Source organism: Lithobates pipiens, unplaced genomic scaffold (assembly GCF_037356315.1).
Source record: "Lithobates pipiens isolate NorthernLeopardFrog02 unplaced genomic scaffold, aLitPip1_a1.2 Scaffold_28, whole genome shotgun sequence".
NCBI classification, from domain to species: domain Eukaryota; kingdom Metazoa; phylum Chordata; class Amphibia; order Anura; family Ranidae; genus Lithobates; species Lithobates pipiens.
The window spans coordinates 107898752-107915222 of NW_027507789.1; the positions used below are offsets into that span (position 1 = coordinate 107898752).

General features: G+C 44.3%; 1 protein-coding gene across 1 annotated transcript in view; it reads right to left on the bottom strand.

Moving 5' to 3' along the window:
- PSME3 (proteasome activator subunit 3) overlaps nucleotides 1-16471 on the bottom strand; it is a 65706-nt gene that overhangs the window by 17575 nt on the left and 31660 nt on the right. The window contains exons 3-5 of the mRNA XM_077459514.1: nucleotides 2501-2563; nucleotides 2261-2365; nucleotides 1757-1805 (exon numbers count right to left, since the gene is read on the bottom strand). Coding sequence (XP_077315640.1) covers nucleotides 1757-1805; nucleotides 2261-2365; nucleotides 2501-2563 — 217 coding nt within the window. The remainder of the gene's footprint in view (nucleotides 1-1756; nucleotides 1806-2260; nucleotides 2366-2500; nucleotides 2564-16471) is intronic.

The following is a 16471-nucleotide window of genomic DNA, read 5'->3' on the forward strand; positions in this document are numbered from 1 at the left end:
AAGTTCTGTCAGATTGTTCACAGAAACTCTCCATCCAGCAGTTTTCATATCTTGCCACATATTCTCAATTTGATTTAGGTCTGAACTTTGGCTGGGCCATTCTAACACATGGAAATGCTTTGATCTAAACCATTCCATTGTAGCTCTGGCTGTCTCAAGTCTTTTGCAGACTCAAACAGGTTTTCCTCTAAGATTGCCCTGTATTTGGCTCCCTCCATCTTTCCATCCACTCTGACCAGCTTCCCTGTCCCTGTATCCCCACAACATGATGCTGCCATGTTTCATGGTGTGGATGGCGTGTTTAGGGTGAAGTGCAAGGTTATTTTCCCCACCACAAACAGCGTTTTGCTTTTAAGCCAAAGTGTTACATTTTGGTCTCATCTGACCAGAGCACCTTCTTCCACGTTTGCTGTGTCCCCCACATGGCTTCTCACAAACTGCAAACGGGACTTCTTACGGCTTTCTACTTGCCACTGTTCCATAAAGTCCAGATTTGTGGAGTGCACAAATGGTTGTCCTGTGGACAGATTTCTGCAGCTCCTCCAGAGTTACCATGGGCTTCTTGGCTGCGTCTCCTTGCACAGCCTGTCAGTTTAGGTGAATGGCCATGTCTTGATTGTATGGCACAACTGCAAACCTCTTTCCATTTTCAGATGTTGAATTGAAGAGTGCTCCATGGGATGTTGACAGCTTGGGGATTTTTTTTTTTTTATAAATCTAACCCCGTTTTAAACTTTTCCACAACTTAATCCCTGACCCGTCAGGTGTGTTCTTTGGCCTTCATGATGCTGTTTGTTCACTAGGGCTCTCTAACAAACTTCTGAGGACTTTACAGAACAGCTGTATTTATACTGATATTCAATTATGCACAGGTGTACTCTATTTACTAATTAGGTGACTTCTGAAGGCAAAATGGTTCCACTAGATTTTATTTAGGGGCATCAGTAAAAGGGGGCTGAATACAAATGCACGCCACACTTCACAAATTTGTAAAAACTTTGAAAACCATTTAACGTTTTCCTTTCACTTCACAATTATGTGCCACTTTGTGTTGTCTATCACATGAAATTCCCATAAAATACATTTACGTTTTTGGTTGTAACAAAATGTGGAAAGTTTTCAGGGTAGGTTTGATGCACCAAGTTTCCCCAACACTGTCATTATTGTACTATAAAATGTAACAACCATTCAACTTAAAGAGTTAGTCAACGTAAATAATCCAGGCAAAAAGCAAAACTTATGAAAGGGTATGACCAGTGCCTAACTATTCAGTCATCTCCTTATGCATTTCCAACTCCAATGATTTTCAACTCTGTCTCAACATTTATTAAATACCTCATGACCTTTATTATGTTTTCTGCATATCCAACTAGCAGAGGTTTAAAACTAGAATTAAAGATAGGACATTACGGAAAGCTTTGCGCTGCACCATTTTTTTTTATTCGCTAGTGTGTTCACTTTCATTGTATCCTTTAATTTAAACTTAAAATATATCTGCCATGGGAATTTGTTGCAGCAACAGAAAGCACAAACAACATTTTGTGTATAAGGGAAGGAGAAGCCTCTCTCTCCCTCAATGATATAATTGCTACACTCTGCTTTTAAATTTAAACTTATTGCAATGTGTAAGGGGTGTGTAAAGGCTAATGGAAATCAGTATAAAGAAGTCTAACGGCTAACATTTTATACACAAAAAGGTGCTATATGCAATTGCAATGCAGCATTCGTCTCCCCAAACATAATCCTACACACAAACCTGAACAGTGATCATCACCATCTTCCAGTTTTCGCTTCTTGAGGTTTGGCTATAAAAAATAAAAATAAAAAAATAAAAAAAATAAATACATTTAGTTATAATACTCTCTCTATATATAAAATGTCAATATCTATTCAAGGGGAAGCTGGTTCACAAAATGTTAGTTCAGTAAACGTGGCCCGTGCTTGAAGCAACCAATTGTAGTGGTCATTTTACTCAAACTAAACTAGAACAAGAAAACATGGTATGTATGGGTAAAAGCATCTACACCCCTTTTATATATTGTCCACATGTGTTCTATAATTAATGGATCGCAGATATAGGGGTAAGTAGCAGGCAGAAGTGTTCATTTCATATCGGTTTTACTACATAGACCTAGATCAGAAGATAATCAATCTGCTAGTTTACAAAATTACATGACATACAACAGAAAGCACTACACCTTTATAAAATAGTTGCAGCTGATAAAGTCAACTTTGCACTGCACACTGTAGCGGAACTTACACCATCCAATCCATCATGGCTGTTAGTCAGTAGAATGGGATCCGGTACTGGCAGATTCATTTCTGAATGTATTTGTGTTAGGTCTTGGACATTGAGCATGGGTTCCTGCAAAGTAAAGACAAAAAATAAAAAATATAATCTATATCTAGATTGAAATTATATTATATATATATATATATATATATATATATATATATAAAAGCAAAGATTTCATTCTTAGTTAAAAACAAGCAGTCCTACCTTGAGAAAGCTGTCCAGTTCTAACAACTTCTTTGGAAAAAAAGCAGCAACCAGGTCTTCAGCCTTAATATCGGAGAGGGGGGGGGGGGGGGGGGGGGGGGGGGGGAAGGGGAGAAAAAAAAACAAAAAAAAAACAAGAAGGTCAAGGGTTAAACATTACACACTGTAAAAAGCGTTTGTCATTAGGGGGGTGGGGGGGGGGGGGGTTGGGACTTTACCCGAATCAGGAATGGAGGCACAGTCATTGTGCCTCACTTAACCACTTGAGACGGCTACAGCACGGATCTCCTTTGCCGGGACTACGTCTATTGACGTCGTCCCGTGCACGAACGGCCTGCGCGCCCGAGGGGCGCACTCCGATCGGCGAGTCAATGAGACTCGCCTGATCACCGATCCGAGCAAGGGGTCGATCCCGACCCCTTATCACGTGATCAGCTGTCAGCCAATGACAGCTGATCATGTGATACAACGGAGCCGGTAATTGGCTATTATTCCTCCTCGCGCTGACAGCGCGAGTAGAAAAAAAAAGCCGATCACCGGCGGCCGTGATCGGGACATCAGTCCCGATCACGGCCAGCCCTGCCAGTGCCCACCTGCCCCCTGCCAGTGCCACATTAATAAAAAAAATTGTCCCCCCCTGTCAGTGCCACCCAGCAGTGCCCACAGTGCCACCCAGCAGTGCCCACAATCTGCCTCAACAAAGGTGCTGCACCCCAGTGCCACATATCTGTGCCCATCAGTGCCCCGCGGTGCTGCCTCATCAGCGCACTTCAATGAAGGAGAAAAATGACCTTATAACAAACTATTAAACATGATTTTTTTTTGCATCTTTTTTGTTTGTTTAGCAAAAAAGTAAAAAAAACTCCCAGCTGTAATTAAATACCACCAAAAGAAAGCTCTATTTGTGGGGAAAAAATGATAAAAATTTCATTTGGGTACAGTGTTGTATGCCCGAGCAATTGTCATTCAAAGTGCATCAGCGCTGAAAGCTGAAAATTGGTCTGGACTGAGGGGGGGTTTAAGTGCCCAGTAAGCAAGTGGTTAATCACTTCGCACCCAGGCAAAATTCTGACATTTCTCTCCTACATGTAAAATTCATAATGTTTTTGCTAGAAAATTACCTAGAACCCCCAAACATTATATATGTTTTTTTAGCAAAGACCCTAGAGAATACAATGGCGGTCGTTGCAACTTTTTATCTCGCACGGTATTTGCGCAGCAATTTTTCAAACACTTTTTTTCAGAAAAAAACAGTTTCATGAAAAAAAATTAAATAAAAAAAACAGTAAAGTTAGCCCAATTTTTTGGCATAATGTGAAAGAGGAGGATACGCCGGGTAAATAGACACCCAACAACATGTCACGCTTCAAAATTGCACGCATTCGTGGAATGGCGCCAAACGTTTATTTAAAAATCCCCATAGGCGACGTTTTAAATTTTTTTACTGGTTACATGTTTTGGGTTACAGAGCTCTCGCTCTAACGTTCACGGCGATACCTCAACATGTGTGGTTTGAACACAGTTTTCATATGTGGGCGGGACTTACGTATGCATTTGCTTCTGCGTACGAGCTCACGGGACAGGGGGTGCTTAAAATTTTTTTATTGTTACATTTTTTTAGTTTGACACTTAAAAAAAAAAATAAATAAATAAAATAGATTACTTTTATTCCTATTACAAGGAATGTAAACATCCCTTGTAATAGGAATATGGCACGATCTGACCTATTTACAGTGAGATATGGGGTCAATAAGACCCCATATCTCACCTCTATGCTGGGAAGCCAAAAAAAAAAAAAAAGAATAAATATCGGCGAGTTGGTACAAGCACCGGAGGGTGGCGGGAGGGCGACCCCTCCCGTAAGAACGATCGAGCGGTGGAACAGCCGCTATGATCGTTCTTATGGTGCATGGAATCACCGGCTGAAAATGCCAATATCTGAATGTCTGTGGCCTCAGGCATCATTCAGATATTACACCACAAAGCCCACGACGTCATATGACGTAGTATGGGCGCCAAGTGGTTAAATAAGAAATGTGGGCCTTTGAATGATGCCATGGACTTGGAGGTAGAGTGGTTTGTAAAAATACATACACACACCATGAACATAGACACATTTACATCAGCACATGAAAAACAAATTGATGAAATGGTATAAATACATGTTTATGTATGTTTTACACCAGGGAGGTAGCACACAAAGCCCATTCACTGGATACACAGACTTTTTCCGAGCCCCTTTTTTTGACACATTCAACACAAAAAAAAAAAAAAAAAAAACACCCAATTCCCTCATTAACTTTTGACACATTTTATAATTTTTTTTTTTCAGAACACTATATTTGCAATCAATCCCACACATGTGGAATGTGTTGTGATGGGGCATGCTATGTGGAGATTTCTTGGCTGGGTTCCTTGCCTCAGCTCCTAGACAGACAAATCAGTTTGGGGTTCCATCTTCCTCAATGCTAGCCAATCAATGCTTTAGATGACCTGTGAGTAGACCCCTTTCTCCCCATGAGGTCTTTCTCCCCTTAGGGGTAGATTATTAACTAATACTACATACACATTTGTATTTTCAGTTTCTCTGTACCCAACTCATTCACCTTATTGGCAAAATGCTGTTTCTATGCCATGTGTACACACACACTATTTTTTTTTTAAAACACGTAATGTTTTTCAAGAAAACAATCCATCAAGGCAACAAGATTCTAATAGCAGCTTTTCCTCAACTGGTCATTTGAAGGCACAAGATTTTCCCTTAACCACTTGCTTACTGGGCACTTAAACCCCCCTCAGTCCCAGACCAATTTTCAGCTTTCAGCGCTGATGCACTTTGAGTGACAATTACGCGGTCATACAACACTGTACCCAAATGAAATTTTTATCATTTTTTTCCCACAAATAGAGCTTTCTTTTGGTGGTATTTAGTTACAGCTCGGAGTTTTATTTTTTGCTAAACAAACAAAAAAAGATGCAAAAAAATAAAATAAAAAATCATGTTTTAATAGTTTGTTATAAAATTTTGCAAACGGGTCATTTTTCTCCTTCATTGAAGTGCGCTGATTAGGCGGCACTGATGGGCTGCACTGGTGGGCACTGATGGGCTGCACTGGTGGGCACTGATGGGCTGCACTGGTGGGCTGCACTGGTGGGCACTGATGGGCTGCACTGGTGGGCACTGATGGGCATAGTTAAGGCGGCACTAATAGGCACAGATAAGGCGGCACCGATGGGCACAGATAAGGCGGCACTGATGGGCAAAGATGGGCACAGATAAGATGGCAGGGATGGGTGGCACGGATAAGTGGCACGGATGGGCACTGATAGGTACCACAGATAGATGGGACTGATGGGCACTGATAGGTGGCTCTGATAGGTGGCACTGCTGGGCACTGATGGGCGGCACTGCTGGGCACTGATGGGCGGCACTGGGGTGCAGCACCTTTGAGGCAGATTTTGGGTGGCACTGTGGGTGGCACTGTGGGCACTGCTGGGTGGCACTGTGGGCACTATGGGCGGCACTGTGGGCACTGCTGGGTGGCACTGTGGGCACTATGGGCACTGCTGGGTGGCACTTACTTTATTAGCAGGATGGCACTGCGGGTGGCAGGTGGGCACTGGCAGGGGGCAGGTGTCCGTTTAAATTGCTGGCCGTGATCGGGACTGATGTCCCGAACACGGCCGCCGGCGATCGGCTTTTTTTTTTTCTCCTCGCGCTGTCAGCGCGAGGAGGAATACTAGCCGATTACCGGCTCCGTTTTATCACATGATCAGCTGTCATTGGCTGACAGCTGATCACGTGATAAGGGGTCGGGATCGACCCCTTACATGGATCGGTGATCAGGCGAGTCTCACGGACTCGCCGATCACAGAGCGCGCCCCTCAGGGGGCGCGCAGGCCGCTCGTAACCGGGACTACGTCAATAGACGTAGTCCCGGAAATGAGGGTCCGCGCTATTGCCGTCATTTTGCAATAGCGCGGATCCCAAGTGGTTAAAGTGGTTCCCTTACAAACCACTTTGACCTACAGGTAAACCTAGATTAAGGCTTACCTGTAAGGTCCAAGAAATCTCCTAAACCTACACGGTTTAGGAGATATTTACAAAAAAAAAAAAAAAAAAAAAAAAGACAGCCACCGCTGTCTACGGCGCCTTCCCCCGTAGACAGCAGCGCAGGCGCACCGGGCAAGCCACAGATCGTGGCAATATGTCGCGAGTGTCGGCTCCTGTGCGCATGCGCAGTAGTGATGTCATCGCTGCTCCGGCGAATGACAGCACCGGAGCAGCGAGACCCACCAAGAAGATGGACGCTCGGAACTACAGGGGACAGCGGTGACTTCGCTGGCTCCTGTGTCAGGTAAGTGATGCATAGTAGTCCATTATGCTTTACCTTTGCAGGGAGACAGGAAGTAAACCCACCAGGGTTTACTTCCTCTTTAAGCACTTTCAGCCCCAAAAGGATTTACCCCCTTTCTGACCAGGCCCTTTTTGCAATTCAGCACTGCGCTGCTTTAACAAAATCAATGTCCTTTTCCCCCACAAAATCGCTTTCTTTTGTTGGCATTTGATCACCTGGGCAGCTTTTTTTTGTGAAAAAATAAATAAATAAATACCCACCAAAAAAATAAAAACAGTGTGGGGAATAACCAAGAACTTTAAAAAAATAAAAAATAAAATATTTTACAAAGAAAGTGCAATTGCCATTACACGGCCGAAAAACTTTGCAGCCAAAAACAGATATCAGCCGATGCACGACATCTACCTTGAAGAATTTTGTAAAGGTGTGGACAGATGACCAAGTCATTGCTTTACACACTCGAGTGACAGATGCTTGGTGTCAGAAGGCCCAAGACATTAGAAAAAAAAAAAAAAAAAAGCCAAGAACTGTTGAATGATAAAAAAAATGTATGTAGTCTTTTAGAAAACTAGGCAAGTATAAATAAAATAGAAGGATGCTGAAATAGGGCAACCTATAAAAGAAGAATTTTTTTTTTTTTTCTCTCAAGTCTGCACATGTATCTTTATCTATCATGTTTATGATATCTTGTCATTTTTTTGATTTAGATTTTTTGAAATATCCACACATCCCCTGAAGCAGCAAATATCAATGCGAAACATGTTGGGATAATGCGTGTTTAACGAAATCACTATATTTTATACTTCATTAATGCAATTGTTAATGAATTAACTTTGAACCAAATAAATATTTGTGATACAATTTTGTAATCAGTCTAATAACGCCTGTTATGATTTAGCTAACGCCTGCACCGTTAAAATCCCTTTCTCCCTCCCCAGTTCTTGATTTATGCTTCAATTCTCAGGGATGTGGTGCCTTCTTTATTGGGTGTTTGCTATGTTGAACCATTAAATTGTTTTATTTTTACCGCCGTGGGATCTGAGCCTGGTGTTAACGGTGGATGCACCAGAGGAACTACATGTCGAACCTTTGAAGAAAAGCGCTTACTAGCGAGATGCCAGGGGGTGGCTAAAAAAAAAAGAAAAAAAAAAAAAAAAAAAAAAAAAAAGCCAAAGCTGATATGTCCTTTAAATGGTGCTTAAAGCCAATTTCTGGTCTACTCCATGCTATAGAAACAGCGGGATCCTGGATACATGGAGATGTAGGCCTTCCGGGTATGATGATATATCTTCGAGAAGAAAATTTCCATGCTCAGCATAATTGGAATCACCGAGTCCAAAAGACCCCTGTTCAACACCTGGCTCTCAATAGCCATGTCGTTAAAACCAGCGATGGTAAAGCAGGATGGAGAATAGACCTTGAGACAGGTCCTCTCGTAACGGCAGTCTCCAGGGGGTGTCTGCCACCAGCCGCACTAGGCCTACGTACCAAGGACACTGAGGCCAATCTGGGGTGACCAGAATTACTGGAATTGCCTTGACTTCCACTCTGCAGAGCAGACATGGTAGCAGCTTCAATGGAGGAAAGGCATAGATCAGCTGGTACTGATCCCACTGAGCCACCAGCGCACCTGCCCAAGGATCTCTTGTCCTGGACACGAATCTCGGCACCTTCCGATTGAGATGGGAGGCCAGAAGATCCACATCTGGTGTGCCCCATCGCAGGCACAGTAGCCTGAACACCTCCGGATGCAAGCCCATTCTCCTGGGTCCAGCATCTGGTGACTTAGATAGTCCACCTGCCAGTCCTCCACTCCCGGGATGTAAATGGCTGATAGGGCCAGTATATGTCGCTCTGCCCACTGAAGGATACGAGCGACCTCCCGTGCAGCGGCCTAGCTTCTTGTTCCTCCTTGGTGATTAACTGGATCCTGATCGGACAACCGCAAAGTCTTATTGACCATGTGGAGAGGCATAGCCTGATCTCTCAGCTCGAGCACATTGATCAGCAACTTGGATTCCTCCACCGACCAGAGGCCCTGGGTCGACTGAACTCCCATTACTCCACCCCAGCCAGTTAGACTGGCGTCTGTTGCGATCCCTGTCCATTTCAGAGGTAGGAACAACTTCCCGGACCGAAGTGCCGAGGACCTCAGCCACCAGAGTAGGGAATCCCTGACCAACTGGCTCACCTGAATCTGCCATATCCAGGGACAACGGAGATTTGTCCCATTTTGTCAAAATCTCCTTCTGCAAGACTGTTGTGAAACTGGGCATACGGTACTGCCAAGGAGGCCACCACGAGTCCCAGGACTCGCATGCAGAAGCACAGCGATGACCACCTGCGGCTCATCAGCAGTTTTACCACGGCTCTGAGAGGCTGTAGCTTGTCTGAAGGGAGAAACACTCACGCTTCCATGGAGTCCAGCAGTAAGCCTAGGTACTCCAAAAACAGTCTGTGCAATCACTGACTTTTTTTTTTAGATTCAACAGGGGAGCTGATGCCAAGACAAAAAAGGGAGAGCCACAAACCGGTAGTGGGCTTCCCCAACTGCAAATCGCAGACACTTCTGATGCCGAAGGCATATGGGTATGTGCAGGTACGCATCCTGGATGTCCAAAGACGCCAGGGAGTCCCCTTGATGGAGTGCGACTGCTGAGCGAACTGATTCCGTTCTGAATCTCTGTACTTTTAAAGTAATTGAGGGCTTTTAGGTCCAAAATTGGACGTACCCCTTACTTTTTGGGGACTACAGATTGAAGTAGAACCCCATGGAACCTTTCCGGCTCCGGAAATTGTACTATCACCCCGCGACTCAGCAGGTCCCTTACCGCCCACATTAGGGCCTCCCGGCTACCCGGGAGTATGGGTATGCTGGAGGGGAAGAATCTGTTCGGTGGCCAAGAGAGAAACTATCTTCCAGCCAGAGGAAATCAGATTGCAGACCCATTGGTCGGACAGCCGAGAGGTCCACCGGGCTGCAAACTCCTAAGGCGACCCCACCACCAGTGTTGCGGGCGGGGTTTGCTTGCAGTTCCAGGGATGTTTTTGTCCTTCAAGAGGTCGTCCTGGGGACGTTTACCACCTTGGCAACAAACGTGTTAAGGACCGCCGACAAAATGTCCAGAGGCACTGCACTGTCTGCAGGCGAACCGGTTGCAATTGCCTGGATTTCGGGGGAAGAAACACCAGTTTCTGAAGCCACCCACCGCAGGACCACCCTGACTGAGTTCTGCGTTGTCCAGCTCGGTGTGACTGTCCTGCGTCAGCTCCCAGATGCCTGTGAGAAAACCGCGCTGTGCTGAGCCCCAGAGTACAGCGCTGAAGAAAAACAAGTTTAGGCTTCAACAAAATGGCCACCGAGCGTCCAGTATAAAGGACATAATCACAGGGAAAATGGCCGAAGGACTACAGTAAAATGGAGACAGACCATGCTGCTCTCTGGTCACACCAAAAATGGTCGCCGAGCACTGTATGCAATGAGGGACAGTGAAAACATGCAGAGGAAATGGCAGCAAACATTGCTACAGCAATCAGCAGACAGCCTCCAGACACCCAGGTGAGAGACCTACAGACATCCAGGGCACAGCTATCCAGCACAGTCTCCACCCCAGGGAGCCAGTCTATGACACACACACACACACCACTCATCACAAGCCCATGCAGCATCCCCAACAGGGGGGGGGGGGGGGGGAAGGAAAGAGGGACAGGGAGAGAAGAGAGGGAGGCGAGGGACCCCCGAATCGACCTCCCAGGGAATGCCCAGCCCCATCGAGACAGAGAGCTGTACCCATCAGTCCTGACAAGCTGGGGAACATTCCATGATAGACCCACTCTATCGGTACAGGGTGGCTGCTGGCCCAGCACACTGACATCGGTAGCCTGGTCATACGTGTGCCTCAGAGCATTACGCTCACCGGCCGCCCCTGGAGCTGGGGGGGCATGTCGTGGCCATCCAAGCGCGGAGGTCTGGTCTGCACACTCGCTGGCCAGGCTGGGGAGACAAGGATAAGGGCATCCAGCCCGTCACCCAGCCGGCTGTTGATAGCAGATCACAGGATCTAAATCTTGCACAAAAGGCAAACTTCTGCAGAAAAAAATAAAATAAAAAATCCATGGACCGATGGGCCCGCAGGGTTCCTAGGTCCTTCACTAGGCAGAAAAAAAAAAACAAACACCTGAGGCTGCAGGAGGTAGGCTGGGGGGTTGTTGCCTAAGGGCCTGCCCTTTGGGCGGAACTAGAAAGTTCTGGTTTTGTTGTACGTTAACATGTTCTGCCTAGTGCTATCCTGAAGGTGGCGTAACAACCCAATGGTCTAAGAAAGGAACTGTGTCAGTCAGTGAACGCAAGAGGAAAATCAATTTGCTCGTTATCCATGGCTGTGCTTTCACTGCACCTTCAGTGTCACTTACAACTCCACTTCCTCCTCACCAATATCTTACTGTTGGGATCCCCTAAGGTTCTGTCCTTGGACCTCTACTATTCTCGATCTACGCACATCCTCCCTGGGTCAGCTGATAGATTCCCATGGCTTCCGTTACCATTTATATGCAGATGACACCCAAATCTCTCCCCAGTCTCATCACAAATTACTGTTTTACCAACAGATATATCAGCCTAGATGTCACACTACTTCCTCAAACAATCTAAAACCAAGCTCATAATATTTCCTCCCTCACGTAGCCCCTTCCCCTGACTTCTCTTTCAAGATCAATGGCACAGTGCTAGAGGTAACCATATACTGAACAGTCCCTTTCAGGCCCACATCCATTCCCTGTCCAAATCATGCCATCTGAGCAACATCTCTAGACTACTCTTTTTTTAACCAATGCAACCACCAAGGTTCTAATTCACTCCCTGGCTTATCTCTCGTCTCTACTACTGCAACTCCCTCATTGAAATTACCTTTTCATACACTATCCCCTTCAGCCCATAATTAAGGCTGTTGCAAGACTCATCCACCTTAGCAAGCGATCAGTGTCCTCCACCCTCTCTGCCAATCCTTGCACTGGCTTCCACTCACCCAAATAAAATTCAAAGTACTAACAATCATTTACAAAGCCATCTACAAACTCTGCCCCCAGCTACATCACTAACCTAGTCTAAAAATACCAACCAAGTCGCTCTCTAGCTCCCTTGTCACCACCTCCAATGCTCGCCTCCAGGATTTTTCCCATCCTTCGGAACGCCCTACCCCAATCTGTCCGACTGTCCCCCAATTTATCCATCTTTAGACGATCCCTGAAAACCCTTCCCTTAAACCACTTGCTTACCGGGCACTTAAACCCCCCCTCCTGTCCAGACCAATTTTCAGCACTGATGCACTTTGAATGACAATTATGCAGTCATACAACACTGTACCCAAATTACATTTTTATATTTTTTTCCCACAAATAGACCTTTCTTTGGGTGGTATTTGATCACCTCTGCAGGTTTTTGTTTTTTTAAGAGACAGAATTAAAAAATGTTATATATTTTATATTTTGTTATAAAAGTTTGCAAACCGGTAATTTTTCTCCTTCATTGATGTACACTGAGGCAACAATGGGTGGCAGTGACGTACACTGGTTGGTTTCACTGACAGGCCGCACCGTTAGGTGGCACCGATTGGCACCACTGGTGGGCATTGATAGGTGGCACTGGCAGGGGGTATTGGTGGCACAGTTGAGGCAGAATTGCCTCTTCCTCTTTGGGAGCGATGTCCCTTGCACATAAGCCAGTGATCGGCTTTTTTTTCTCCTCGCATTGTCAGCGTGAATTCATTTACACTATGAATAAATACAAAGCTTCCGTTGGCTGAGGTGTAGAGACAGGTTGATGACGTCAGAATATTTGGCCCAGCCAGAGGAAGCTTCCAATGAATGGCTTAACCAGTGCTCAGCCCAACAATTTTGTTTTGGGAGTGTTCTCCAATTCTTGCCCCACTGCAGTGTATACTGTATGTAGTTGAGGCTACATACAGCCAGAAGTGGGGGATTCGAGTCACATGACTTGACTCACCCATTTGAGGACTTGCTTGACAGAATTCAATAAATGACTACTTGTCACTAATGACGGACTATATGACTTGGCGCCACTAACCGCAAGCCGTCTGCCTACCTGATCAGCGTGTCATGCAGACAGATGGTGGCCATTGCAGTGTTCAAAAGCCACGCCTTCTCGTCTGATAGGCGGAACACTCAATTTCACAGCAGGCAGTGCTCAGCCTATCATGGACATCCTCTCATCCTCGTCTTATGAGGATGAGCGGATGTCCGTGATAGGCGGAACACTGAATGCTGGGAAATTGAGTGTTCCACCTATCACAGACTAGGAGGAGGCGCAGCTTTTGAATACTGGAATGGCCTGCCGCCCGCTGGGATACCGCCGATCAGGTACACGGCTGCCTGAGAGTTATAAACTGATCCATTGCACACCCCCATATCTGATTATACACAAATCCATTGCACACCTCCCAAGTCAAACTGATCAGTTGTACACCCCCCATATACAAAAATTCAAGGGACAACACACCCCTTTTCCAGTACGCGATAGCTGAAAAAACAAAACCTGATTAAAATTGTCCAATTCTTACCGATTGAGGCAAAACCCTCTTGAAACCTTACACAAAAAGTGTAAGGGCTCAGAAGTAACCAAGCCCAAAAGCAAGTCCTAAACTACATGGCTTTAGCAAACATTTTCTGGCATTAGGTCCTTACCTGGCAAGTATTAAAGCAGCACCAGAAAAAAAAAAAAAATTTAAATTAAAAAGCAGCCGATAAAGGAAAAAAAAAAAAAAAACCCCACTTATATTTGTTCATTTGCAGATCAAAAGGAATGAACTTTGGTTTACCACTTATAGATGAACTGCAGTCTGCTCACATAATGGCAGCTGAAGCTGCTGCCTGCTCACTTCCTGGATTTACAGAGGCACTCAGCTCTGCAGCCCTCATTGGCCCCCTTATGACTCATCACCCTCCCTTCATGGCAAACTCATGTGTGAGATCTGTCCATGCTGTCATAAGCCTAGGCATTTTACCAGACAAGAAACAGGAAGTGGGCTGTATAAAAAAGGTATTTACAGGCAAGGGGGGGGGGAACAAAAAAAAAAAAAAAAAAAAAAACTAAAACCAACAACACGCATACACACAAACCCTAAACAAAGTTAACCCAATTTTTTTGTATAATGTGAAAGATGTTACGCCGAGAATCGCGATCTTTATCCTAAGCAAAAAAAAATAAAAAATTGGTATTCTCATTTTATCCAGAATAGTGCAGCTCTACTGATAGTAGAAAATCAACTAGCGTAGCCTCTCCAGAGCTTCTGATTATTTCTCTGGGTGTGCAGGTAAGGGGAAATTGTAATACTAACAATCACACACGGGTTGGACGCGAGTCTTTTTTCAACCTCACATACTATGTAACATTTGGAAAAGGGGAAGTCGCATGCCAAGAATTAAATTGCCAGAAGGTATTCCAACCTGAAACCTGGGAAGGAATAAACCAAGCACTAAAATTTGAAAGGTCCTAAGCATCCACTTCCCACGCACTCAGCAAAGACTGAAAATTAAATGCATGCCTCAAAAAATGCGTACTATACCCCAACTCTTTAACATCATAGGTAGTTTCAGGTGTAAGAGTAAAAAAAATTAAAGCATGTAGATTTATTACACATGGACTAACAACATTTAGTTGTAAGGATGGTTGCAGGTTTTTAGATTAAAGCAGGGGTGGCCAACCAGCCAAAGACCAAGAGCCACATTTTTTACCAAGTTACCGCAAAGAGCCACATCATACGCATGGGCACACATGAACATCACCCCATCCCTTCCTCATACACACATACTTTTGCTCAGCTGGATTTATTGTAAATGTCACACACTGTTTTAACACTACAAAGACCACAGGCCAGTCATTTTCAACAATGAACACTGTGTGCACTCTCACACAGACAAACATGACCCCATTTTGGAAAGTAGACACCACAAGCTATTTGCCGAGAGGCATGGTGAGTATTTTGCAGCTCTCATTTGTTTTTGAAAATGAAGAAGAAAAAAAATAATGTATATTTTTTTTCTTTTTTTCAATTTTCAAAACTTTGTGACAAAAATGAAGGTCTGCAAAATACTAACCATACCTCTCGGCAAATAGCTTGGGGTGTCTCCTTTCCAAAATGGGGTCACTTGGGGGGATTTTGTGCTATCTGGGCATTCCATGGCCTCCGAAACTGTGATAGGCAGTGAGGAATGAAATCAAAAATTTACACCCTTAGAAATCCTGAAGGTGGTGCTTGGATTTTGGGGTACCGTACGCGGTTAGGCTCCCAAAAGGTCTCACACTTGTGGTATCCCCGTACTCAGGAGAAGCAACAGAATGTATTTTGGGGTGTAATTTTACATATAACCATGGCATGTTTGAGCAATATATCATTTAATGACAACTTTGTGCAAAAAAAAAAAAAAAAAAAAAAAAAAAAAAATAATAATGTATTTTTTCCACAACTTTTGTCAAAATATAAAATATTCCATGGACTCGACATGCCTCTCAGCAAATAGCTTGGGGTGTCTACTTTCTAAAATGGGGTCATTTGGGGAGGTTTTGAACTGTCCTGGCATTTTATGCACAACATTTAGAAGCTTATTGTAATTTTTTTTTTTCATGCAGCCTGTGGGCTGAACGAAAAAAAAAAAATATTGATCGGTGGGTATGCCCACCATTAGATACCACCCTTCATCCACCCACTTTCTAATGGTGGGCATACATGCACCATTTATATATGCCGAAGCATGGGGGCATCCTCCCGCAAAAGGTAGGAGCAGATCGCTCCTCCACCCCTTATGCCTCCATGCTTCGGCATATATGCTCTTTTTTAACTGTGGTGGTGAAATCACCCCCGACAGCACTGGAGTCGCGGCTTTATGTATCATGGGAGCAAACGCTGTTGCTGTCAAGATAAATAAATCCGCGCTGCAACTGAATGGCGTACCTGCTAAGCAAATGATGGTTAACAATAAAACAAAGTAGCATTACAGTATAACAGTAAGACGTACCATACCTGCAAAGCAAATACAAAAAAAATAGCAAAAAATAACACATTTAACACAATCTGTGCCTAAAATATATATATGCCGAAGCATGGGGGCATCCTCCCGCAAAAAAGTTATGCCACGTACATACATTCAAACTTTTCCACGGGCAAGCCCTCCGTCGGAATTTTGACTGTATGTACGTGGCATTAGGAGCAAAATCGCTCCTCCACCCCTTATGCCCCCATGCTTCGGCATATATGCTCTTTTTTAACTGTGGTGGTGAAATCACCTCCGACAGCGCTGGAGTCCTGGCTTTACGTATCGTGGGAGCAAACGCTGTTGCTGTCAAGATAAATAAATCCACGCTACAGCTGAATGGCGTACCTGAAAACAAAAAATGGTTAACAATAAAACATTGCAGAATAGAATACAGTACAAAGGAGCAGAACAATAGAGAGAGGAGAGAGAGAGAGAGAGAGAGAGAGAGAGAGAACAATAAAACGACAACTATTTTTGGTTTTTTTATTTTATATTTTTTTTGGTTTTTTTACTTTTTTTTTTTTTAACACTTTATGTAACTTTAACACTTCTGTTGTGTCGGTTT